The following is a 26,081-nucleotide window of genomic DNA, read 5'->3' as shown; positions in this document are numbered from 1 at the left end:
AGGGTGGGCAGCACAGGGGTCACGGGGGCTCTGCCCTCCCAGAAAGACCTCGGCCCTTTTACGAGCCACCAGCACTATCATTCTACTCCCGCCAGGCCCGGAAGCAGGCACGAACCTTTTATTCTGCAGGTCTGGCCCCCAAGCCCACCCTGTTCACTGAGCACCTCCTGCAGGGCGGTCACTGTCTGCGTCAGGCCGCAGGGAGACGGCCCCAGGGAGACGGCCCCGGCCCGTGCTCGAGAGTTCAGGACAGGCGTCAACACACAGTCACATCCAGGGTCCCAGCTCTGCGGGAGGGCGGGGTGATAACCGCAGGCTGTCCCGGGGGCGCCCTGACATAAGGGCTCAAGAAGGTTTCCCCAAGGAAACGGTGTTTAATCTGGAGTCGGAAATACGAGTAAGAGCCAGCACGGCACACGGTGGGGAAAGCAGGGAGAGCACGCCAGCCAGCACGACGGCACGTGCACAGGCCGTGAGGCGGGGGACACGCGCTGTCTGAGGGGCCCCGAGGCCAGCTCGGCCGAGGCAGAGAGCACGGGAGGGAGTGCAACGAGATGCGGCTGGGGCCCGACGGGCCGCAACGGCCACAGTGGACAGCTTAGCCTTTGTCCTCAGAGCAAAGGGAGCCACCGAAGGCTTCTCAGCGGGTCACGCTCTAAGCATGGTCACACCCCAGGGCGAAGGCCCTCTTCTCCCTTCCCCGGGCACGTCAGACAGGAGTGGTGGGCAGCACAGAGAACGCTGGCTGGACTTCGGACCGAGTCCACGGTTCAGCGTCACAGAGGGAGGGGGGTGGAGAGTATTTTCCATGACATCCTGTCCTACTTCTGCAGAAGGCCAGTCCCTCCAGGGGCCTGGAAAGCTTGTGACCCGTTACTGGCCCCTGCACAATTCCCATCATGACCGGCCAGGACCCAGGCCACCCTCATCCAGGGGTGACCATCACTCTCACACACCTGAGAGCAGCTGAGGGAGGAAAAACCCACCCCCGTTAACCCGACCACTCTCCCGTCTAGGGTCTCACCGTTAGCCTTCGTCAAAGCCCCACCCGTGAAAGCATCAAAATACTTGCTAAACCTGTTCCCTAGCAACAGGGGGAGCTGACACCAGGCTTTCCCGAGCCCCAGGTCCAAGGGGGCCCTTCTCCAGGCCTGCCTCTGTAGACCCAGAGATCACCCCCGGCTGAGGTGCCCGCCTGCTCCCTTGCCTCGAGAGCGCAGGAACACAGGGGGTGTGGCCGAGGGCAAGGGGCCCAGGGTGAGGGTGGCCGTAATGCTGCCAGAGGCCACCAAGCTCTTTCATTTCTCGAGGCTTCTGTGAGCAGTTGCCTTGAGATACAGTAAGTGCTCAGTGAACCATTTCCGTGATGACGGTTAAGCTCAGACCGTCTACGGAAAGAATGGGAATCAGCGCTGCTGCTCGTGTGGCAGCACTCAGGACATCAGCTCCCCCTGGTGGATGCGGCGAGAGCCGCAGGAGCAGCTCCAAGGCTCCTTGCGCTCAGCAGCACTGCTCCCCAGCTGGCCCACACAGGCAGCTTGCTCCGGGCTTCCCCGGAGACAACCTGGAAGCAAGAGGAAGCAGCCCAAGAAAAGGATGCTGTGAAGCCAAGTGCATGCTGGGAACGGCAGGTACCTGTGCCGTAGTCGATGCGTGTAGAGTTCCCCACTGACTCCTTTAGGTAAACAGCCACCTCAGGCACAGCAGCTGCCAGATGGGTGGGGACCACTGCGGCCACCAAGTTTTCTGCTTCCTGATAACACAAGAGACACAAAGTGGTGGCAGCAGATTATGCAGCATCCTGGTAGGAGAGCGCCCAGGGGCAGCTTCTGGCTGGGGCCCAGCTCTCTGCTGGGGCCGGTCACAGAAGGAACAGGAAGGAGGGCATTTATTCTCACACAACAGAGACCACCCCGGGATGGTTTTTCATCTTCTGACCCTTCCTCCTGGCGACAAGGTTCTAAGGTTCTGGGGGCAAGACAGCAGGGACCTGAAGCCATCCAACTCTCCCATCTGGTAACTCATCGACATCCCCACGGATGCCACCTTTCTTCCCACTGCCAGCAAGAGTCTGTGCCACCTGTCCACGGACAGACACGCACGAGGACGTCCACGGCAGTGCTGCTGACAGCAGCCAGGACGTGGAAACGGCCCACGACTGACACACCCGCCGACAGAAGAATGGACGGGCTGTGCCGTGTCCGCACGGTGGAATGTTATGCAGCGATGAAAAAGCCACTGCTATGCACAACCATGCGGATGAATCACAGTCATAACACTGAGTAAAAGAAGCCAGACGTTTATATGAAGTTCACAAAAAAGGCAAAATCTATCTGAGACAGAAATCAAGAGCTGGGGAGACATCGACTAGGAGGGTGCACGAGGGTACTGCTTAAATGCTGGAATGTTCTACAGCTTATTATGGGTGGTGGGTACAAGGGTGAAACACATTATACGGGTATAATATGTCAGCTTTCAATTATTACTCGACGAAAACCTTTAAAAAACAACAACTTGAGCCCATGTGCCATCCTAGGAGCCAGAGGCAGCCCAGGCCACTCTTCAGGAAAGAGAGCGTTCTGCCGGATCCCTGACCTCCTCTCTGCCCCACGTGATGACACGAGGCTGGGAAGTGAGGACCTGCGCCCCACTAAGTTCGGTCTGCGGACACGCGGCATGAGGATCTCCCGGAGACCCGGTGGAAACCGGAGTGCGCAGACTCTGCCCTGACCTATGGACTCCACTTTTCTAAGGACGGGGTCGCGATCCTGCATTTTGTTTGCTTGTCTTCTTTGCTTGGAATAGGTACAGCTTTCATGTAACTCAAAAACAAACACGTCGTAAAAGGAATGCACTGACAAGTCCCAACCCACCCTGGTCCCCACCCACCCCGCTCTTCCCTGCCCTCAAAAAGAAACTTCAGCTCTATTTGCCTTTTATGTAACCTTCCATTGGTGTTTCTCTATGCAAATTAAGCAATACAAACATATCTTTTCATTTCTCCCTCTTTTTAACCAAAAGGCAGCTTGCAGTGTGCACCGCAGCTGCTCTTTGACCTGGCGTGGATCGCGGAGTGCCTTCCCTGAGTCCCTAGTCGGACTCCTTATTCCTCCCCGCAGCTGCAGAGTGCCCCGTGCGGGATGACCCGTGACCTCACTGATCCCCTGCAGACGGACACCCGGGTGTTTGCAGCAGTTGCTCGTACACACTGTGCAGAGGGCTCTGCATCCACGTGAGGAGGGATCCGCATCCGACTCCCAGAAGATGGTTAAACGCATTTGCACTTTTGGTAAACGGAGCTTCCACCTGAATGAGCGCCCAGTGCCCCCGACGTGCCTGCAGGCTGCCCGAGGCCCAGCCCCAGGCTTGTCTGTGGCAGCCTCACCTGGTCGAGCCTGGCGTACCAGGTCCTGTAGGCCTTGTTCCCGAAGCGAGACGGCTGGTCCACTGGAGGAGTCTCGTCAATCCACCTGTCCAGCGTGTTGAGAAGGGCGACCAGCTTCTCGATGGCCTGCGGGGGCAAAATAGAGGTGGCCAAGCCGGAATGACCAGCGCCCCAAACCAGAGCCACAGAGGGAAGTCCCAGCTGTCGCTGAACAAGGACCCCAAGGCATGGTGCTAACTGGCACCCCCCTTTCTTCCCAACCATCCTGAATGTGAAAAAAGCCAGGGGAGCACAGTGTGCTCTGCAGGAAGGGACCGGCCCTGGGCTGAAGGGACAGTGTGGCCTCGGCAGCTGGGCCCCTCGCTAGCCCAGAGGAACTGCGGGACACGCACGAACAGCAGCCTGGACCTTCTTCGGTGGAACCGGTGGGGCCCTCTGGTTGGCGCACAACCGTGTCCTCACCACAGAGAACGGGCGTGTGCAACGCAGGACACAAAAACAACCAGCGACCCTGCCACCCAGAAGTAAATGCTACTGCATTTTAACCTGCTTTTCAGCTTCATCTCTTTCTAGAGCTTTCTATTGCTTATCATAGTGACAACTTTGAAGGTGGCCGGACCTGGACTCAAATCCCAGCTAAGGCACCGTTTAGCCGCTGCCAGGCCTCGGGCCAGGGGCTTCACCGCTCCGCGCCCGCTTCTGCATCTCCAGAACGGCAGGCGACAAGCGCCTCTCGGGGCTCCGCGAGGGCTCCTGGATAACCATCCAGGACGGAGGCCTAGCACAGGGCCTGGCACAGGGTGACGGGTCACAGGCACACGCTGCTTTGCAGCCCGCTGTTTCCTCGTGAACCTCGCTGCACACTAACATGGAAACAAATTCTGCGACAGCCTCTGATAAGTGACCAGGATGTCACTGCTCCAGTGGACTGCACATTTACCGAATCCCTTCCTGTCACATGCGTGGGTCACTCCCAGCTGTCCGTGCCCACAAACCACACTGCGGAAAACTACCTGGCAACTCACGCTCTGCGGCAATGCCAGGCCAGAGGTGCTGATGGGAGGGGTGCTCTGTGGGGCCTCGGGCGTCTGTGGTCCCGACCTTTCCCACAGGAGGTGGGGGCTGAGTGGGACTGGTGTCACAGGCCAGGACAACATTGGCACACGAAACGTTACTCAATGAGGAAACCAGGCGAGGCTGTCTGCCCAACTGCAGGTCTGCGAGGAGGCGAGGAGCGTGCCCCTCCGGACGTGGCTCACAGAGAGGGGCCTCTGGAGACACCGGGAGGCTCGGGAGGGCCCGCTGCACAGGACACTCGAAGGCAGGCGGCCCTGGGAGGAGGGGCCCTGCTGAGAGGCGGATCAGGCCCGCGTCTCCCGGGCACAGCTGGCGTGAGGGGCGCCCAGGAGCTCCTGGCACTGGCAGGGACTGGCAGGGTGGTGCCCACAGGAAAAGCGGTGACGAGGAGCACAAGGCACAGCCACCAGCCATGCGCAGCCACTTCCCAAGAGCTACGCAGGTACCTGGGGCGGCGGGGAGCGGGCTCGAGCTAATGGTGTGCATGCTGGCCAGTGCCCCCGAGGCTCGGCTCCAGGAGGCACATGTCACACAGCTGTCCTGTAAGGGGTGCCTCCTGCCACTGTGCGGCATGACCATGGCCTCGCCTCCCGTCCCCTGTGCTTGGGGCCTGGGACGAGCTGTGGAGGGGAGAGCTCCTTTAGACTGGCTGAAGCAGAGGGTCAGGGCGACATGCACTTGCCTCGCTGAAGTGTGACAGAAATGACGCCAGAGCCTGGCTCTGGGAAGAACCAGGTCACCAGGGACACTGATGAGGACAGCGCAGACCCGCCCCCACAGAGCAGCTGCGGCGGGGGAGGGCGGTGCAATAGTCCTGGCCCCAGGACGCGCCAGCAAGGCACATCCAGTCCAGTCAGCCTTTGGTGACAAGGAGCTAAGGGGGATCAAGGAGGCGCTCCCTCCCTGCGGCGGCCAGGCCCCAGCTGCTAGCTCAGCAGGGCCGATGAATAATTAAAAGGCTCCTAGCAATTCGTTCTGCAGGGGGATTTTTAAATTGGGGGGGGGGGGGGGGGGGGCAGGCAGACTCTGTGGTCTTGGCTAGTCGGCGGGGAGGAGTTAGAGGAGAGGGAACCGTGGGCCGGAATCCGAAAGCACAAAGAACACCTTGACCTACACTCCTTCTCCCGAATCCAGGCTTCCCTTTTGGATTTCATGAACGAATAAAATTTGCTCCAAATTTTTACTTACCAATTTTTTATTTTGCCCTCATTTTAAAAATAAAACAGAACAACAAAAAATAAGCCTCCTATCTATTACCATGTTTATTCCGCAAAAATTAAGAATTCTAAGCCCCAAAGAGAAGGACAGACATAACCGCAGACGAAGGAGAGCCTTCCGAACCTGGGCCCGGCCCCCGCGTCGCCTTTGCCGTGGGCAGTCTGGGCGCCACCGCCCGAGGGAGGCCGCTGTGCCCTCGCCCCAGCTGCAGCTGCCATGCCCGCAGCAGGAGACCCACACTGCCCCGGGCAGAAGACAGCCCCGTAGGCCACGTGCTGTGCGCCATGCCCCCTGTTGTCCCTGCCAGCGTGGGCAGAAGCTGACCTAGGGCAGAAGCAGACCTAGTCCCCTCTGTCCCCTGAGAAAGGAGCACCGCACTGGCCCAGTGCCAGGATGTGCCCCGGCTCTGGGACAGCCTCGGCTGGAGCAGCAACACTACTGGAAATTAGAACGGCAACACGGCTCCCGTTACCAATGGCTAATAGTGACGGCGGTCATCCAGTGCTCGCCAGGCACGGTGCAAACACACCCTACACGCGGGATCTAGCAAACCCTCCCCGGGGGCCATAAGGAGGTCTGTGGCCCTTCCCACTCTACAGATGAGGACATGGAGGGTCACAAGAGACAAGGCCACTCAGGCCAGAAGTGAGAGGCCATCAAAACCCAGTCACCTGACTCCAGAACTCGAGCACTTAACCACGCAGCGTCACACCCTCAGGGGCAACGAAGGGACCTGCGAGGGGTTTGGCAGCGCAGCACCTGCTGGGTAATGACAACACTCCCCTCCCATGAGCCCTGCCCACCGCACTCCCCAGCCCGCTGAGCACAGCTGAGCATCCCTTGCCACGGGCTCAACGAGAAGCCCTCCCTCCCACCGTCCGCACTCGTGGCCAAGCCCCAGAGCACTGGGTGGGCCTGACAGGAACTCAGGAGGTCGCTGGCGGGCCAGCTCCCAAGAGAAGACTGGCAATCCCCCGCACGGGCCTGGCTCCCCACAGTGACAGAAGAGGGCCTCGGCCACCCGCCAGCCAGCCAGGGCTCAGGAATACGCAGGCCGATGGGGCAACACGAGCCTCAGGACGGCGGAGATACCGTGTGCACGAGCAGAGCCAGGCCTCACCCACCGGCCAAGGCTACGGCCAGAGCGCCGGGTGAGACAAGGCGTGGAGAGAGGCTCTCAGGCCCTGGCGTCTCAGAGAAGAGGCTCAAGGTGGTTGTGGACCCACTGGGACAGGAATCCAAAAGGCCACGGGAGGCCTGGGACCCAGCCCGGGAAGACGGCAGCCAGCAGAGCAAACAGCTGCAGGACCACACCTTCCCACGGGTATCGGGCCGCCACAGCTAGCTCCCGCCCTCCCTCCACTAACAAGCCCGTCGCTGAAACAGAGCCAAGTGCACCCACGGAGCAGGGCGCCCTCCGCCTCAGCACTCCCACTGCCAGGGACGGAGCCTTCGGGAACAGCGCCCGCAGACCCGGGTGCGAGGGTGCTCAGGGCAGCCGTGCTCAGGGCAGCCGCCTGGCAGTCTAGGCGGGGGCTGTTTAAACGGACGAGGGCTGGCTCCAGGAGGCAGCCGTCCACAGGGCAGGGCAGCAGGGGACGCGGGGCAGGATAGGGGAACCCCCACACCACTAAGGTCGGGGACGCGGGGGGTGGAGCGAGAGGGCAGCTTTGCCACTAGCGTTACACACGTTTCTATCAGGAATCTCTGCAGTGAGCATTCCTTTATGGTCTACTTGTGTGGTCTCTTTTGATTTAAAAACATAAATAAAGACATCAAGTAGCAAAAAACACATGCCGTTTATATGCTGTAAAATGGCGTGTTTGCCTGGACCACAATTTTCTATTCAGAGATTTTTTAAAAAAGATTAGAAATACAGACACCAAAACATCGCACGTGTCTGGGGATCTTGTTTCTGCGGTGCCCTGCGGTGGGAAGCGAGCCCCTGTGGCTCTGGAGCTCCTTTCGGACAGGCCTCCCCGCAGGCCCCCACCCCTCCGGGCCTACCTCAGAGACTTTGTACTCCAGCGTCAGCTTCTTCCCCTTCACGCCTTCGTTGAGGGTGAGGATGAATCCGATGTAGTCAGCATATGCCTGCCAAACGGGGTGGGAGGAAGGAAGGGGAACGTGGAAAGGGCGGTCAGAGCCCCGCTCTTCACACCCCAGCCAGCCCCGGCTCCACCCAGTCACCGAATGGCTCCAAGCCGCCGACTCCCACCCAGCGGCAGGAGCAGCGGAAGATAATGCCAAGTACCCCACCCCGACCCTCTGTCCAACTCCAGGGCGAGCCCGTGACCCCTGGGCCTCCAGCCAGAGCTTGCTGCGTGCTCACTGTCGCTACCAGCAGTCCCTCTGCACAACAACCCACGAGCCAGACACTATCCCTGTCCCCACTCCACAGGGGGGGAACCAAGGCTGCGGGAGCAGTAACTTGCCCACAGTCTCCTAAGACCAGGAACTCATCAGATGGGGAGCAGGACCCAGCCAACCACACTCCGAAGCAGAGCGGCCAAGTACTGACCATCGTACTACATCGCCAGGAGTCCCAGGGAACCGTGAAGGGTCCCTCCGCTGGTCGTCTTCCAGGTGGCTCCCCACCACACCGGCCAGGCCGTCTGCCTGCGGTGCAGGTACCTGCTCCCGAGAGAGGGAACTGTTTCCTGCCCACGGCCCGGTGGGAATGAGGGTCACACAGCAGGCCCGGCGAGTCGCCCACTGCAACTCTCCCCCCCGCAGGGCCGGTCTGAGCCCTCCTCCTGTCTACGGCCTCTGTCCGGTCACCCCTGCGGCTACACCGGGACGCAAGAGGGGAAGCAACACGGGGCAGCGTCACCCTCCGCGGTCCCTGCACCCACGTGGGTCCAGGTCTCTTGGTGACTAAAACTCAGGACACTCTTTTATGAACACGACTGCGTGCAAAGTCTCTGCTGATGCCATCTCCATCATCGTCGTCATCCTTACAGCAGTAACACACACACCTGATGTGCAGTGAGGCTCGCCACACGCCTGCACTGGCCAGGTGCTCTCTGCGCTTTAAGTCACGGACGCCTCCGAAGGGCCCGCCTTATAGCAGAGGGGGCCGGGGCACGGCCGGGCTAGACGACGCGCCGGAGTCACAAGAGGAGAAAGCGGTGGCCCCGGGCTTCGAGCCCTGCCCCCTCTGCCCCTGAGCCCATGCTCCCGCGGCTGCACTCTGCGGCCTAGTGCGACACTGGGGGCCACCGCACAGAGTCCCTTGCCCGGCCACAGCAGGGCCGTGCCCTTCACTGCTGAGCTCCAGGGTGCATCGGAGGCTCCTAGCAGGTATCGTCCCACACAGGTCAGGAGAGAAAGTGACCGGCGCTCCCCGCAAGTGCAGGCGGCTGGGGCGCAGCCAGCAAACTCTGCCTGAGAAGGGCTGGGCGGCCAACGCTCAGGCTCCACGGGCACACGGCCTGGTTCACACGCTCTCCACTCTGCCCTCACAGTGCGGGGGTGGCCACGGACAACAGATAAAGGAAAGAGCGTGGCTGGGTTCCAGCAACACTGAATTTACAAGAACAGGGAGAGCCACCTTAGGCCAGCTGACCTGTGGCCTAGACCAGCGCCAGCACAGCAGACTCCGCACGCACGGAACACCAGCCCCACCTGCCAGGACCAGGACCGGGACCGGACCGCGACCGCCGAGCCTGCCCCCACCTACAGCGACACTCCCCACAGCAGCCAACCAGGCCAGGAGCAGGCACCCGGCTGGAGCCGGACCCAAGCCCTTCCCTAGGAGTTTGAAATTGGCTCCTTTTCCCCGGGCACGGTCTTTCCACTGCCTGACCACAGCCCAGGAGAGACAAGCTGCTGTCTTCTGCCCACCGGGGGCCTGGCAGTGCAGAAAGCCGGTCCACCCCCCAGTGCTCTGGGCCCCAGATCCCTGGTATTTTAAGCTCAGCCACTTCCCTGGCCAAGGCTTCCACATGACAACCTCTTCTCCCTTTGATACACTGGGCCCCCAACTTGCTGCTCGCTGTCACCAAAAACCACAGCAACACGCTCCCATCACTTAGGCACTCGTGTGCGGCCAGCGTGCCATCCAGGGGTGACGGGCTATGAGGCCAGGAGCACAGGTCTCCGGGATTGCCCTGGTCCCAGTGCTCAGGGCCTGGCGTGCTGCCCCCAAAGGAGAGGGACAGTCATCTCCTCTGTCACCTCTCTCCCTAGCTTCCAAGTGCTCCAAGGGCAAGAAGGGTCAGGAACTCACAGCCCATCGCTCCTAGAAAACCACTGTCTTTGACAAAACCCAAGTTTCTCCTCCCAGCTCTGACCCTACCGTGCAGACCCCATTGGTACCTGAGAGCGCTTCCATTTGCCCATGTCTGGGACCGTGTGGATCTCTTTTTTCGGAATGATGAAGTTCTGGGTGGCTGCAGGGGCATCCTCCGAAGAATCTTGACAAAGAAAATGAAAAAGCACACAGATAAATAGAATTCCGCCCCCCTCGACACACGCACATTTTTAAACCAAGCCTCCGACACCCAAGCCCTAGTGCAAGCCCGACTCGGCCTCCCGGGGCAGAGCGCTGGTTTGTCACGCCAAACCCACGGGCCCCCCGCCTCCCTTCTGCAAGGAGGGTGAGGTGGAGGTGGGGTGTGCCAGGAGGTCTGGAGACCTACGGAGCAGGACAGAGAGTCTGAGATCAGGGCAAGGCAAACCTCTGCCTCGTTCAGAATGCAAACCAGGGCCCCAGAAAGGCCAGAAACTCTCCCCCTCCTCCCACCTGTTCTGTAAGCCCTGTTCCCAGAACCCAAAATGGAGACCCTCTACTGTCAGTAAATTGCTACTTTAAATAAGATGCTAAATAAAAAACTTGGTAGGTCAGACTGACAACCTCACTACACGGTTTTTACTGGAAAACGTGTTCCATGTTCCAAATAATCAACGTGCAAATGTTCTTTGAACACAACCCTTTTGTAAATTGAAGAGAACAGTTCCCTGCCAGGGGACAGCCCTCCTGCCATTTCATCACAGAGGAGAACCTCCAGGGCAAAGGCTACCCTATAGGTAGCAATGACGACAAATCTTTAATGAGGCACACAGATCCCCAGAACATAAATTCCTCAATTTAGAAAAAAGAAGCCTTCAAATGCAGAACTGTGGTAAATGAAGTCAGACCCAGCCTTTCCAGCACCAGATTCCGCCTCCGACGATGGGGCCACCAGACCACTGGATCCCCTAAAACCTCTCAGTGTAAGACGGAAACATCCAGAGTTTTAGCTGTGTTCCTCAATAACCCGGAGAGGCCCTGGCTCACGTGACTCAGTGGACTGCGTGCCGGCCTGCAAACCAAAGGGTTGCCAGTTCCATTCCCACTCAGGGCACATGCCTGGGCTGTGGGCCACGTCTCCAGTAGGGGGCGTGGGAGAGGCGGCCACACACAGATGTTTCTCTTCCTCTCTTCCTCCCTCGCTCCCTTTCCCCATCTTTAAAAACACATGAAATCTTTAACCCAGAGAGTATAACGTACTAAGCGGCAGCAGTCCATTTGTTCGACTTGTACCCCCCTTGGAAAGGATAACACCTCTCCAAACTGATGGAGCTGCCGTGTCCCGGGGGTGGCCCACACCACCTTCACAACACACACCAGAGCTTGGTGACGAAGGTCGAGTAGCCCCATTTTAAAGAAGAAAATAACGGGGTAAGAATGAAATGAACAGGGTCCCAAAGGTTCTTGCCGGGCAGAGCCAGGTCTGCGTGCCCCCAAAACCCAAGGCTTTCGCCAGCACGCTGTGTGAGTGGAGGAGCCCCCTCCACCTGTCCCAGCACGTCCTGCCTCGGACTTCAGAGACGGGCCGCCCCTACCCACCCAGGGAAGCACGGTCTTCCAGGCCTTAGCTGCCCTACCCCCTGTCCCGGCCCAGGCTCACCCCCTCTCACTCGCTCCACCGCCCCCAGACCCTGGGCTCCCCTCCCTCCGCCAGAGACACAGCTCACTGGGAATCCCGGCGGCCCCCTATCTGCTGACGTCATTACCAGACCGCTAAGGGGACACGCGTGGAAGTTCTGTACTTAATGAAATCAACACCTGGTTTCGCCCACCCAGGGATCACTAAATGTCACAGGGTAGAACGAAGAGCCAAGGTTTTCTTGTTCTTTCTTTCTTTCTTTTTAAATATGTTTTATTGTTTATGCCATTAGAGTTGCCACAATTTTTCCCCCATTGCCCCCTCTACCCAGCACCACCCCCCCCCCCGCCCCCGCCAATGCTTTCAAAGCACCGGCTGTGTTTCGCCAACCTAATTTGCTCCTGACACAATCTTTCAAGTTTCCGTAGCCCAAGCGGGGAAGGGGGGGTCAGCAGCCTTCCTGCTCTCCAGGTCTCAGGCCTCTCTAAGATCCCTTCCCTGGCACCTCCACCCCGGATAGTTGAGACGAACTACAAACAGGCCACTGCGTAAACAAAAGTTACCAAGGGTGATGCCAGAGACAGACTCTCTCATCTCCTTGCACAACCGGCCTTTTTAAATTAGGGGTTTAGACGACCAAGGGCAGTTTCTCCCAATTAAGTCTCAACCACCGAAACTGCACAGGCCGGCCTCCCGAAGCGGGGTGCGAGGGGCGCGCAGGGCGCGGAGGCGGTGCGGGGTGGGGGGCGGGCGGGCAGGCAGGCAGAGGCCGAGCCCCGCGGAGCGCCCCCGGCCCCTGCGCAGGGTCTAAAGAAGGCGACCCCCGTCCTCCGCATCCTCCTCGCCGCATCAACAGCTGACTCCAGCACGCGCAGCCCAGACGTGGGAAAGGCCACCCCGTCCCGCCAGGGCGCTGCCCACCCGACCCCTCGGGCAGGCCGGGCTCCCCCGGGCCGGGTTTGCGCCCCACCCACCAGGCCCCCGTTCCCGCCCTCCCCGCAGGGCCCCTCAGCTCCAGCCCCTGGCGTTCCTCCATCGCCCGACCCTCCCCTTCCCCGCCCCCGCTGCTGGCACCGCCCCCGCGCCCCCCACCCCGGCCCCGCCGGGCCGGCGCGCCCTACCTGGCGGCGCCTGCCGCTCGCCCTCAGCCATCTTCCTCCCTCCAGGAGCGCGTCCTGACGCCTGCAGGCCCCTCACCTTCCACTGCCGCACCCACCCTTCCTTTCCCCGCGCTCAGAGCTTTCTAAAAGGAAATGAGCACCGGCCGGCTATAACCGAAAACCAAGAATTAAAGTCACCCCACTGGAGACGGCCGCCATGTCTGTGCGGGGCACGCAGAGCGCATGCCCAGCAACGGCCCGCTCGCCGCGGCAGCGCTCACTGGGAGGCCGCGGCCATGTTGGTGCGGGGCGCCCGGGCGCATGCGCCCCAACGGTCCGCTCGCCACCCGACCTGACAACTACCCGCCGGGCACTGGGGCGGGGCGCGGCCGCCATGCTTTTGCAGGGCGAGCGAGGGCCTTTGCGGCAACCATGCTTTTGCGGGGCGGTTCCCACCTGTCATCTTTGTGCGTGGCTCTGACCCTGTCGCGAGAGATATTAGGAGGCATTCCCCCGTCAACTTGGTTGTGTGTGGCTACCACCCTGAGAACGTAGTGCTCCAGAACCCCAAACGGGCTGAGGAGCGCACACCAGTGCCTCCAAACCCGTGGACGGCATTTGGGGGTGGAAGAGGGCCAGCGGGACGGCGGCCCGCGCGCCTGGCCCCTGATGTCGGGTCCCATCGCTCACGGCGTCCCGGGACTGCCAGCTGCGCCCCCGCCCCGCCCCGCCCCGCGCTGTGGCTCCGCCCCGCGCTCGCGGCTAGCTCCGTGGGGCTCGCACCCCGCCGGTGACCCCTCCCAGAGTCCTCCTCCCCGGGCCACGAGCCCGCCACCGCCCGGCCCGGTGGGTGGGCGCGGGGCCGCCTGTACTCGTTGGCGGCGGTGACGCGGCGACCTTGGCTGGGAGGTTCTAGCGGGGATCCACCAACGGTGGCGACAGCGGCGCGGACTTTGCCCAGCCCGGGACGCGGAGCGGACTGCGTGTCCGCAGGCGGGCCGAAGAGATGTTGGCATTCGCGGTCAGGAACGCGGTAAGTGCGGCCGGGAACCCGGCCTGGCCGGCCCTGGACGGGGCGGGCGGGCGGGCGGGCCGCGGACCGCCAGCCGGGCCAGACACAGCGCTGCGCCCAAACCGGTAAACATGCTGACAGGCTGTGAGGCTGCACGGCCGGGGAGGCCGCTGGACGGGCTGGACGGAAGCTGCCGGGGTGGGGTTAGCAGGTGGGCTTCCCCGGTTTGGCAGAGGAATAGACGGAGGTTCAAGGTCAGAGGCTGGTTCGAACTTGTAGCGCTAAATTTCCAGGACCAGGAACAGTGGCACCGCGACTTCAGGCAGCACCCCACCCTTAGACGTGGAGTCGGGGAGCAGGCTGACACGGAGCGTCTGGCTCAGTTATTCTGACCCACACGCCCGGAGAGCACGCTCAGCCGGGTTGGTCTCTGCCCGGGCCAGAGCCGCTTCCCCAGCCCCAGCCAGCTGGTCAGCCTCCTTGAACTTACCATATAGTCCCTAGGGAACTGAGTGTAGCCAGAGACACTCACGTGGAGGCATCAGTTGGGCTGTCCAGAAAGGCCTGAGAGCTGGCAGGAGGTGGCAGGTGGCCGTCCCAGGCCCTCCCTCTCCACCAGGACCCTCCCCCAACCTGTCCCTAACACCTCCACCCCACCCCCGCGGCGCTCCCCAGAGGGCAGCCTGGAGCAAGAGGTGCTGGTGCCCTGATGTGGACTCCTTTACTCTCTACTCCAAGCTCTTCTCCGTTTGTATCTCCCTCCGTCCGTGCGGAGGAGAACGTTCGACCACACATGGCAGGCACCGGGGACGAGGGGGGGCTCCTGTCCTCGGGCCTGTGGCGGACAGGCTCTTCCCAGTCTTCCCAGACCCCGAAGCGCCACCTCACTCTTGTCACTGCCGCCGCCCGGGCCGTGTCCCCACCCCACAAACAGCCTCTAAGCCATCTCCCAGGACCTGCCGGACGGCTTGGTCTGATCCCTTTTACTGCTGGGGAAACTGAGCCAAGGAGTGACTGGACCAGGATCTCCTAGATGGCTTACTCCAGTCTAGCCCAATCCCCAAACCAGCACTGCTTGTTTTTTTTTAATCCAAAGCCCTTCCTTCTTGGCTCGCAGCTGAAGGAGCCTCAACTCAAGAGAACCAGGCGTTGGTGGAAGGGTGGCCTGGAAGGGCGCCCAAGAGCCCTGCAGGGAACCGGAGGATGGACGGGGCTCTGAGTGGCCAGTCTGCTTACATTCTCCCCCGGTGCCTGCCCCCTTGTGCCATCCCCACTTTCAAGACTGGCCGCAGAGTTGTGGTGAGCTCAGCGGCCCGGCAGCCCCTGCCCTCCAGCTGAGTTCTTCTTCGCCAAACAGACCCACACAGACTCTAGCAGGTGGATTTTTTAGTGTCTCTTGGCCTCCCTCCCTGGCTCCGGGCCCATCCAGAGAAGAGAGGAGAACGTCTTCCAGGTTCCCTCCTACTCCATGCCCACGTACTCCGGCCCTCTCACCTGCTCCCCACCCCCCCACCTCTGGAAGCCAGGACAGGTGGAGCGGCTTCCCCGCCACAGCCACAGCCACAGCCTCCGATGCCACTGCAGCCACCGCAGCCATCGCCGCTGCCCCCTCTGCCTCCCCCCTGAATCTTGGCTCTTGTCTTCTCTTTCCAGCCCGGGCAAGTGGCTGCCTCTTGCTAGGCTCCGCTCGCCCACTTGGTAGCACAGTTAGGCTTAGAGATCCAGCCCAAGGCAGACAGACAGGGCTCAGAACCTCAGTCCTGCCATGGAGGACGGGCAGCAGAAGGAGAAGGTACGGAATGGAGCCTCTGCCACTTGCCTGCCTCTTGCTGCCAGCAGCCTCCAACTCTCTCCTGTCTCTCCTCCTGGCCGCCTTCAGAGTCTCCCCGCCCCCTCTCACCCTCCTTGCCGGCCACTCAGCTCTGTCTTGCCCCCGCGCCACCCCTGCCGCCATCCCACAGGCAGGAAAGAGTCCCATGGCTTCACCCTCACCCAAAGGTGCTGTAATCGTCTGGCTCGCTCTGATTTTCTCTTCCTCCCTCCTGTTTCTCAACCTGGCAAGGGTGGGAGAAAAGGAGGTGGGGGCCTCTGGGCGGGGGCAGTCACCTCACGGTCGGCTGGCTCGGAGGCCCAGGGGGAGAAAGGCAGGGCTCTGTGCACTGAGACAGGTGAGAGGTTCCTCTCCACTGGGCACCCTCACCAGGTGCCATTCATCCTGACTTGGTTAACCTGAGAGCTCTGCCAAGATCAGTGGCCACACCCATCCCTCCCCCGGCCCTACCTGCATCCCCAGGCCCCGGAGAGGTGGAGACACCCATAGCCTGAGGGCTGGGAAGCCAGGCCTGGCACCACCCAAGAGGCCATCTGACCCCAGTGATGGGCACATAAGGGCCCAGGACCGCAGCCCGGGATCGCCAGGGCCTCCCGGAGCCAGCAAGAGAATGAGCAGAATGTTCTGCTGCCTGCAGGTGAGGCCCCTGGGCTTCCTCAAGCCTTCTTCCCTGACGAAGGCCGCCGGCCGCTTCAAGGCGCACCAGGACGCCCTGCCCCGGCTGCCGGTGCCGCCGCTTCAGCAGTCCCTGGACCACTACCTGAAGGCGCTGCAGCCCATCGTGAGCGAGGAGGAGTGGACCCACACCAAGCAGCTGGTGGAAGAGTTTCAGGCTTCGGGGGGTGTGGGAGAGCGCCTGCAGAAGGGGCTGGAGCGCAGGGCCACGAAGATGGAGAACTGGGTGAGTGAGAGCTGAGGGTACACCGGCCCCCCAGTTCCTGCGGAGGGGGAGGGGAACCGGGGCCCTCCTGGAGGCTGCGGGTCACTGCGAGCATCCCGCAGTGTGGCCTGTCCCCGCTGCACACGGAATCTTCCAACACCAACACCGGCTGTACTGGCGCCTTCCTTTGCGCACAGTTCTGTGAGCGCTGCTCTGGGCCTGGCGCTCGGCACGGTGCTGGCTGAGCAGGAAAGACATAGTTGACAGCCTCTCGGAGCCAACACTCAAGCAGGGCAGGGAGGAAGGTGACTACACAGGACACGGTGAGGGGCCGAGGCCATGTCAGGCAGCGAAGTTCTGGAGACATGAAAAGCAGTGATGGGAAAGAGGGGTGGAGAATCGCAGCGTCTTTACGCTGAAGGGTCAGGGAAGGCAGGCAGGAGGTGGTCTGCGACCAGCAGAGGGGGCGACACAAGGCAGCAGTAGCCTGGCGAGTTTGGGGACAGACAGAGGCGGGAGTGGAGTGCAGGGGTGGGGGGGACGCGAGGAGAAGGGACTTGGACTTGAGCTCAGCAGGGAGGGGCTGCAGGATGGCTTCAAGCAGGGGATCTGAGTTCAGGGACCAGTCGCTGCAGTCGTGTATCTCAGCCTGCCACGCAGGTGCGTTCGCCTGGTGGCAAGTTGTCTACACTGATGCCCCGTGTACCTTTCTGTGTGTGTTTCATACCTCAATGTGAAGTTCACAGTGACCTCTCCGGCCGCTGCGGGGGACGCAAGAGTGGGAGCAGGAGGTGGGTGGGAAGGCTGGAACTTTTACCCTGAGGGAGACGCTGGCGGGGAGGGAGCGGGGGAGTCACTCAGTCCAGAGGACGTTTTGGTGCCAGTGGTACTTGCCAATGGGGGCACTGAGACAGGGACAGTCCCGACCTAAAGCCACTGTCAGGGACTTACAGAGAAGGGGATGGCCACAGGAGGGGCAGGTCTGTAAGAGAGAACCACAGCTAGGTCTGGCCCCCCGGGGTAGGAGGTGCTCTGGGGGGGCAGCTGGGAGGGTGGGGCTGGCACACCGGAGGCGGGAGTCATCGGCCGGTGGAGGGCCGCGCTGAGCCCAGGCAGCCCAAGGCCTTGGGCTCCGGAATCAGGAGCGGAGGCGGTCCGGGCTCTGGCAGCTTTCCAACTTTGCGTAGCCCGCAGCTCCTTCGCACGGGCTACAGGTCAGCGGGCAGCGAGGCACCCACAGGTGTGCTGTGCAACGTGGGCACACCACCCCCGGCGCCCCTTCCAAGGGCCCAAGGCTAACAATGGCCCGTGCCCCAGGCCAGCAGTCTCCCAAGGGGAATCGGTGTGGTGAAAAGGCTCGTCCCACCCCTCTTTGAGGGCGACCAGGAAGCACAGCGGGGGGCCCGGGTCTCCGGGGATTAAAGGACCTGCCAGAAAGAGCCATACTGGGCGTGTGCTCTGCAGGGGTGCAGGGCAGGCAATGTTGCAGCCAAGCATGTAAGGCTCAAGGGTGACAGCCACCTAGGAGCCTCTGCCATGTCCATGGCAGGTCCCCAGAGAGACAACACTCCCCTGCTGGACCTAGCCCGCCTCTTGTCACCAGCGCAGTGACTTATCCTCAGCGAGCTTCCCCTAGATCACGCTGGCCTTGAGGTCCCAGTGAGTGTCCACTCCCCAGTCTGACACCAGCAAAACAGGCCACGGGGGCCCAGGGCCCCCCGTTCTGCACGGAGCCCTGGGCTCCTACCTTCCTGGAGAAGGCTCAGCTGGGACGAGCAAACACTCCTCCACTGGACTTTCTTCTTCTGTATCTTCCTCTGCTTTTCCTTTCTATCAGGCAGACCTTTTTATTTCTAAAAGTAGCCCAAAGCACGGACCAAAATCCGTAAGGTAGTGGAACGCGATTCCCGTTTCTGCCTGCGGTCGCCCCACGCCCGGGTTTCCTGCCAGTCCTGGCAGCGCTGTCCAATCAGCCTTGCCGCCCGGCTCCGGCTGCGGGAAGGTGACGGGGCGCTGCGGGTGGGGTTAAGGGGGAGGGGGTTCTGGGTGTGAGCCTTTGTGTTCAGAGTCTGTGCTCCGCAGAGGGGGCAGAGGGTCCCCTGGCCCTGTGGGGGAGGGCCACCAGATCCCCCTCAGCTCCTGACAGGCTCTGGCTCTTTCCCCAGCTGTCCGAATGGTGGCTCAAGACGGCCTACCTCCAGTACCGCCAGCCCCTGGTCATCCACTCCAGCCCTGGCCTCGTGCTGCCCAAGCAGGACTTCGTGGATCTGCAGGGACAGCTCCGGTGAGTGGCTGAGGCTGGGCGGGGCCCTGGGGTCCACTTCCTCCGGTCGGACTGGAGGCCGGAGGGGCCCAGCCCTGCTCGTTACGTTTCATCCCCCCAAACATGAAGCAGGGAGCATCACCCCTATTTTACAGCCAGGGAAACTGAGGCTCGGAGCAGTGAGGCGGCCTGCCCAAGATCCCCTCTCGGTGTTGGCTGAGCTGGGGCAGGGAGCACATCCTCCCGGCTCCAGAGCTTCGTGCCTGCTCACCAGCACCCTGTGGACAGGACCCTGCCCCGCCCAGACCCGAGGCTGCCCCGCACGCCACTTCTGGCACCTCGCCCATCCTTCCTGTTCTCCTCTGGCCCCGGGGGTGACCTTTATACACAGTTCCCTTCTCCACTTTTGGCCGTGTCACTTGCCCTGGCCTCTGTTCCTGTCCTACCAGGGATAAAAATACCGAAGACGGGGATCTCCTGCCCAAGCACCAGCTACCCACGGCCACCACCTGCTGCTCTTAAAGGCACCAGGGCGTCCTGGGAAGGTCTTGGGGGTTCAGGCCCAGCAACTCCAGCTGGTGGTCCCCATGTAGGGGGCCCAAGGACAGCCCGGGTGTCGGGCATGGTCGGTATGGGCCAGACAGTCCAGGGAGGAAGGTCAGGTTGAGAGATGGCCTGGGGGAGACGGAGGCCCAGAAATGGGTAGGGACCTAGTGCAGGGGACATCACAAGCCCCTCCCCTGGGGTCCTGGGTCCCTCCGTAACGGATGCCTGAGAGAATAGCGCCGTCCTTCCAGACCCCAGACCACGGTGCAGGGTGCAGGCCCTCCGTGGGTGGGGCCAGCCGCACTGACCTGTAGCCCAGCACGGCCACGCCCCCGCGCCTTCACACCGGACCCGTGCCAGGCACCTGGTCTGGTCAGCAGCCTCTCCCTGAGCCCCCGCGCCTCCCTCCGGGGGTTTTGAGAAAGCAGGCTCAGAAGGGCGAGCTGCCAGCAGTGGGTGTGAGGAGTGAAGCAATGGGTCACCCCCTCACCCTGCACGTGTCCCCGGCCCGGCGCCCTTCCTCATGGTGTCCACACAGCTTCTGATCTCTCGCTGGTCCCTCCAGGTTTGCTGCCAAAGTCATCGAGGGCGTGTTGGACTTCAAGGCCATGGTTGACAAGTGAGCACTGGGCTGCCTCTACCCTGCCCGTGTAATGAACCCGGCCTCTGCGGCCCGGCCCAACCCCAAGCCCTGCGTGCGGGGCAGGCCCGGAGCTTGGGCGCTTTCACTTCCTGTCGGCCCGGCCTCCTCTGGGGCTGGGGAGGGAGAGCCTGGGGGTCGGACGCCTACGTCCTCCGCTCCGGCTGCCGGGACTGCCTTCTGCTGGCTGCGTCCCGAGAGGCCCCTGGGGTGGGCGTCCCAGCCAAAGAGGCCCCCATAGGGTGACTGGGCGCTTCATCTCCCCCCTGGCAAGCGGCGCCCAGAGAGGGGAAGGGAGTTTCCAGGGTGACTCACGCAGGCCTCCTGACCCTCACCCCCCTCTGCCAGGCCCCCGCTCAGGCTAAGGGGAAGCAGGGACCCGAGGGGCGGGCGACGGACTCCGTTTGCGTGAGACCTGACTCGGCCCGGCCCCGAGCCGTGCCCAGCAGCTCCCTCTCCCCTTCTCCCCTCCCACCCGCCCAGCGGCCCCTCACTGTCCCCTGCCCCACAGTGAGACGCTGCCCGTGGAGCACCTCGGGGGGAAGCCGCTGTGCATGAACCAGTACTACCAGATCCTGTCCTCCTGCCGCGTGCCGGGCCCCAAGCAGGACTCGGTCGTCAGCTTCAGCAAGACCAAGAAGCCGCCGATGCACATCACCGTGGTGCACAACTACCAGGTGGGGCCCTGCGCGCACGCGTCCCCGGGAGCCGGCGTGCCCTGGCGTCTCTGCCGGCGACTGGCTCAGCCCCAGCCTCCGGGAGGCCCAGAGGGGCCGTGGGCCCGCCCGGCCTGGGGAGAGCAGTGCTGGGACGCCCTCCCCTGCCTCTCACCCCCGGCCTGACCCTGTCACCTCGCTGTGACATCTGGGCTGCCGGGACCAGGAGGGGGCTGGGGTGGGACGAGACTGCGGCTGCCCGAGGTCCTCACCGCCACCGGCCTGTCCCCGGGCAGTTCTTCGAGCTGGACGTGTACCACAGCGACGGGACTCCCCTCACCTCGGACCAGATCTTCGTGCAGCTGGAGAAGATCTGGAACTCGTCGCTGCAAACCAACAAAGAGCCCGTGGGCGTCCTCACCTCCAACCACCGCAACTCCTGGGCCAAGGCGTACAACACCCTCATCAAAGGTGCCTCCGGATGGGGGGGCGGGGAGGCGAGGCCCCCAGCCCGGCCTCTGCCCGCACCGGGCCCGGGTCCCCCCTGAACCCTCGGATCTGGAGCAGGTGTTGGCCTGAGTTCAGGAAACTCGGTTGGGGGCTGGGTGGGTTCGCTTCCCTCGGTTAAGCACCAAGTGGGGTGAGAGTCCGAGTCTTCTGGCCGCGGAGCCCACCACGGCCCCCACGTCAGCCAGGGGCACTGTCCCCGAGCCAGACCCCTGCGTGGGGCCCCTGACTGCCACCCCCGCTCTCTGTGAGACCCTGGTCTTCCACGCCCTCATTTCTCCAGCGGGCCGGGCGCTGGGGGCGCCTCACGGGGTGCTGTGGGGCTGCAGAGCCCCGCTGAGTGTGCAGCCCTGACGCCGGTCCTGGCGCTCGGCAAATGTCCTGGAGGTGTCGCAGGCACCGCAGGCCTGACGCCCCGTTTTGGACCCCTCCCCGCCGTGCCGCCCGCAGACAAGGTGAACCGGGACTCGGTGCGCTCCATCCAGAAGAGCATCTTCACCATGTGCCTGGACGGAGTCATCCCGCGGGTGTCGGAGGACAAGTACCGCAGCCAGGTGGCGGGGCAGATGCTGCACGGGGGCGGCAGCAAGCTCAACAGCGGCAACCGCTGGTTCGACAAGACGCTGCAGGTGACGGCCTGGGCGGCCCGGGCCCCCGCCCCCCTCCACAAGCCCACGCTGGGCCCCCTGCAGCCTCGGGACTCCCCGGCCCCGGCCCGCACCACCGCTGGCACCCCAGCTCGTAAAGCAGGTGGAAGCCAGGAGGCTTCTGTAATTACCAGGCAGTGGGCCTGCCGTTCCTGGGGCCAGGAAACCGCGCTCGCCCCCAGAGTGGCCCTTCCGCACATCAGAGGGAGCCCAGGGCTGGGAAAGTAGGGGTTGCGGTGGGGCTGCCTGGTGGGAGAGCCTCGGGGACGCAGCGAGGGATGCAAGCGTGGGGGATGCGAGCGTGGGGTGTGCTTGGCGTGGCCCGGACCGGCCCGAGGCCCCTGTGAGCGCCAGCTCTTGTTGACAACCGTGATAGAGGGCTGGGCCCAGTGGGGACCGCAGAGAGGCCCTCCCCGTGGGAGCCGCCGGAGAGTGGCCCCGGGGAGCGGCCCCGGGGAGCGGGGGCTGACCGGTCCCCACGCCCCTCCGCAGTTCATCGTGGCGGAGGACGGCTCCTGCGGGCTCATTTACGAGCACGCGGCCGCCGAGGGCCCCCCCATCGTCTCCCTCGTGGACCACATCATTGAGTACACGTGAGTGTGGCCCCCGCCTCCACCCACTCCCCCAGTCCTTGGAGACGGGGGACGGCCTGGTCTGTGGGGGCATGGCATTTTCCCTGGGCCTGGGCCTGAAGGGGGATGGGTTTTAGGGCCAGACAGACCAGGGTGTGAAGTCTGGCTCTGCCATTTCCCAGCTGCGTGACCTTGGACAAGTCCCCTCCCCACTCCAGGCCTCCTCCATTTGGCTTTCTGAAAGCGGGAGGTGGTCTCAGCAGATAAACCCCAGAGCCTCCCTGGGCGGGCCCCCTCCAGCTTCAGGGACCCATCCTCCCCGCCCCCACCCCAGAGGCGGACCCAGGCTGCCCCGGCACTGGTGTGAGCCTGGCCCACGTGTCTGTGCAGGAAGAAGCCCGAGCTCATGAGGTCTCCCATGGTGCCCCTGCCCATGCCCAAGAAGCTGCGGTTCAACATCACGCCCGAAATCAAGAATGACATCGAGAAGGCCAAGCAGAACCTTAGCATGTGAGTGCCAGGCGCTGGGTAGGGGACCCAGCCCCTTGAGTCCAGCCGGCTTTGGTGCCAGGTCCGCCCTCGTACCCAGCCGGTCCCGAGACCTCCCTCCCTGGAGCTGGCAGGCCCGCCACGCGCCTGCTGCTCACCCGCCCCTCCCCGCCCCCAGCATGATCCAGGACCTGGACATGATCGTGGCGGTCTTCCACCACTTCGGGAAGGACTTCCCCAAGGCGGAGAAGCTGAGCCCTGACGCCTTCATCCAGATGGCGCTACAGCTGGCCTACTTCAGGTGCGCCCCGCCCTGCCCAGTCCTGGAGGGGGGTGCGACCCGGGGGCAGAGGTGGGGGTGGCCGCCGGACCGTGCTCAGCCCCGTGTTCCCCCAGGATATACGGGCAGGCCTGTGCCACGTACGAAAGTGCCTCCCTGCGCATGTTTCACCTGGGCCGCACGGACACCATCCGCTCGGCCTCCGTGGACTCGCTGGCCTTCGTCAAAGCCATGGATGACGCCAACGTGTCGGTGAGGGTGCGGGGTGAGGGCGGGTGAGCTGGGCGTGAGCCATCACCCTTCCTGTTCGCTCCGTCAGCACGCACTGATGGAGCGCCTCCTGTATTCCAACCCAGTGGTGGACAAGGGAATATAATAGAAGATGGAGCCAGGAATTTAGTTCTGAGCTTCCTGGCAGGCCAAGAGAAAAGGGAATATTCATTCACTCATTCATTCACTCAGCACCAGTGAGCACCTGCCCTAGAGTGATGGTAGTTCCACTCCCTCCTCTCAGAATGTAGCGCTGGGTGGGGAGTGGGTGCTGAGACGGCCGACAAGAGCAGGGAAGGGACAGCCCTCCAGCTCCCTCTTCCCCTCACCCCCACCTGCAGGAGCACGAGAAGGTAGAGCTGCTGCGGAAGGCCGTGCAGGCCCACCGAGCCTACACCGACCGGGTGAGCGAGGCCTCTCTGTCCCTGCCTGCTTGGCCCTTGGCATCTCTGTCCATCCGCCTGCCCACCCCTGCAGCAAATGGCTGCTCGCCCTTAGCTTACACGACCCCTCCCCTGAGCCTTTGGGTACCTAGAGCAAGGCTGAACACCCCCATACTAAAGCTGGAGAAACTGAGGCTGAGCCCATGACTGCCATGGCCCCAGATCTCAGGGCAGCCTCCGGTCTTGTGTCAGGCTCTCCCCGGTGCCCTGGGGCCTCTGGAGCTCCGAGGATGCACAGTGGGCAGGCACTGGGGTTCCTGCCATCTGACAGCTCAGGTGACAGTCCGTGGTGCGGAGGTCTGGGTCCCCATCCTGGCTGTGGCTCTGAGCGCCTGTGGGCCACGCTCCGCCTGTGTTACATGCAGATAACCGTTTAGGTCCCCTACCAGGGGAGTTCAGTACTGTCACCATTTTACAAATGAAGACACTGAGGTTCCAAGATGTAAGTGACCCGCCAAGGTCCCACAGCCAGGATGGGGCTAGGCCACCCAGCGCCAGGCCTGTGCTCTCAAGCCCTGCACTGTCCTGCCTCCCTGCACTGGCCCTGGGCCTCAGTTTCCCGGTGTGGGACGTGAGGGCTCTCCCGCCTGGCTGCTCTGGTCTCATTGGTCCGAGGGGCCCGTGAGGGACAACGCGTCGCTGCCACACACTTCTGTGGAGGGTGGCGCGGCCGCTGCTCCTGACTGACCATGCTCTCTCCCGCAGGCCATCCGCGGGGAAGCCTTCGACCGGCACCTGCTGGGCCTGAAGCTGCAGGCCATCGAGGACCTGGTGAGCATGCCGGACATCTTCATGGACACCTCCTACGCCATCGCCATGCACTTCAACCTCTCCACCAGCCAGGTGGGCCACCGCCCCAGAGCCCCTCGGGGCCCCTGTCCTGTCCTGGGTGCCCCAGGGTGGGATGGAGCAGCACCCCTGGAGCTAGAGTGGGACAGAGGCTGCGCTGGCTGGAGCCAAGGTCTAGAACACAGTCAGACCTCGGTGGCGGTGTGGCCCGCACAGGCCACCACGGGCCGCCACCAAAGCGGCTGAGTTCTGGCAGAGGAGACGGTTCGGGGGGCTCCCCTATGGCCCAGGGGAGTCAGGGCCCCACAGGGGAGAGTCGGCCCCACGTATTCCCAGCAAGACTTGAAGGAGCACCTGGTCCGTGCCAGCCTGTGCCGGGTGCTGGGACACAGCAGGGACAGCAGTGTCCCTGCTCCAGGGCCTCGCAGTGTGGGCCGGAAGCACAGGGACTGAGCTAGTAACGGCCCCCGGAAGTGCTGGGGGTCATCAGAGCCCCGAGGGGGGAGCAGCTGAAGCCCCCAGGAGCGTCAGTGAGGCTCCATGGAAGGGCGACACCAGAGCTGCGCCCTCAAGGGCCGGAGGGAGTCCCCGGTCCAATGGAGCAGGGGGAGGCCGAGCACAGCAGAACAGAGACGTGGGAAGGCAGGCCGGTGCTGCCGAGGGGCCGGCGGGGGCCCCACGGGGTAGGGGCGAGAACCTCAGTCCCGTGCCACCCCCAGGTCCCCTCCAAGACAGACTGCGTCATGTGCTTCGGGCCCGTGGTCCCAGACGGCTACGGCATCTGCTACAACCCCATGGAGTCCCACGTCAACTTCTCCGTGTCGGCCTACAACAGCTGCGCCGAAACCAACGCCGCCCGCCTGGTGCACTACCTGGAGAAGGCGCTCCTGGACATGCGTGCTCTGCTGCAGGGCCACCCCCGGGCCAAGCTCTGAGCCCCCGCGCTCGGGCCTGCCGGCGCCGCAGCCAAGCCGCCTTCGGGTGGGCCGCCCACCAGGGCTCCGCTCTCCGTTCCCCGTCCCCCCGGGCCCCACAGGTCCGGCTGAGCCAGGGCCAGCGCCACACGCTCAGTGGGGCCCGCGGGCCCGAGCCAAGTGCCTTCCGTGGGCCGTCCCCAGCTCCTGCCGGGCCGTGTCCTGGGCTGTGTTCAGAGGCTGGGCGCCCCGTGTGTCCCCCGCAGAGGCCTTCCTCTGGGGAACGGAGCCGGCCGGGCCCGTCCCCCCCCAGGGTGGGGGACGGGGAGTCCTTTTCTCGGCAGGTCCCCTCTGGCCCGTGCCCACCGTCTGCGCAGCGTGCTCAGATCTGTACCCTGGCCCTCGGACTCCCAAGGGCCTCAAGGCAGGACTGTCTGGGGGGAGCGGGGGGGGGCTCCAGGCAACCCCAAGGCTGAGAGGCCAGGTGCGAGGTGTCCTGGGGAAGGGGGAGCCCGGGCCGCCCGCCGGCCGTCCTGCACCGTGAGGCCGTCTCTCGCGGGACCGCCGCGCTCCTCGGGGAATGCGGCTCGAGAACCCCGCCTCCGCCCGGCTGGATTCCTGAGCCACGTTCCTGGCTGTGTCATAGTAACGCTCGAGGTATTAATAAAGGGAAAACCTGTTGGTAAAGA

General features: G+C 63.3%; 2 protein-coding genes across 4 annotated transcripts in view; one reads left to right on the top strand and one right to left on the bottom strand.

Moving 5' to 3' along the window:
* The window catches only part of PTPA (protein phosphatase 2 phosphatase activator), a 26,408-nt gene extending 12,187 nt beyond the window's left edge, over nt 1-14,221 (bottom strand). The window contains exons 1-5 of one of the 2 annotated variants that reach the window (XM_036022354.1): nt 14,198-14,221; nt 10,001-10,098; nt 7,688-7,774; nt 3,386-3,511; nt 1,636-1,753 (exon numbers count right to left, since the gene is read on the bottom strand). In XM_036022354.1, coding sequence (XP_035878247.1) covers nt 1,636-1,753; nt 3,386-3,511; nt 7,688-7,774; nt 10,001-10,098; nt 14,198-14,207 — 439 coding nt within the window. In that variant the 5' untranslated portion in view covers nt 14,208-14,221. Of the gene's footprint in view, nt 1-1,635; nt 1,754-3,385; nt 3,512-7,687; nt 7,775-10,000; nt 10,099-12,674; nt 12,973-14,197 lie in introns of those variants that run through there. The other variant, XM_028527304.2, reaches the window with a different exon arrangement.
* CRAT (carnitine O-acetyltransferase) lies at nt 13,097-26,081 on the top strand. Of its 2 annotated transcripts, XM_028512783.2 has the most exons (15): nt 13,097-13,686; nt 15,319-15,457; nt 16,134-16,397; nt 18,542-18,660; nt 19,751-19,804; nt 20,337-20,502; nt 20,778-20,952; nt 21,439-21,617; nt 22,128-22,228; nt 22,598-22,717; nt 22,875-22,997; nt 23,093-23,228; nt 23,588-23,650; nt 24,395-24,532; nt 25,198-26,081. In XM_028512783.2, the coding sequence occupies exons 2-15, from the start codon at nt 15,431-15,433 to the stop codon at nt 25,411-25,413; spliced, it is 1,881 nt and encodes a 626-aa protein (XP_028368584.1). In that variant the 5' UTR covers nt 13,097-13,686; nt 15,319-15,430; the 3' UTR covers nt 25,414-26,081. The 2 variants fall into 2 exon arrangements, with proteins under 2 accessions (XP_028368584.1, XP_028368576.1); XM_028512775.2 differs by lacking the exon at nt 15,319-15,457 and having other exon boundaries at nt 13,098-13,686.

The sequence above is a fragment of the Phyllostomus discolor genome, chromosome 3, assembly GCF_004126475.2.
Source record: "Phyllostomus discolor isolate MPI-MPIP mPhyDis1 chromosome 3, mPhyDis1.pri.v3, whole genome shotgun sequence".
In the NCBI taxonomy this organism is placed as follows: domain Eukaryota; kingdom Metazoa; phylum Chordata; class Mammalia; order Chiroptera; family Phyllostomidae; genus Phyllostomus; species Phyllostomus discolor.
This window is presented reverse-complemented; position numbering and strand designations above follow the sequence as displayed.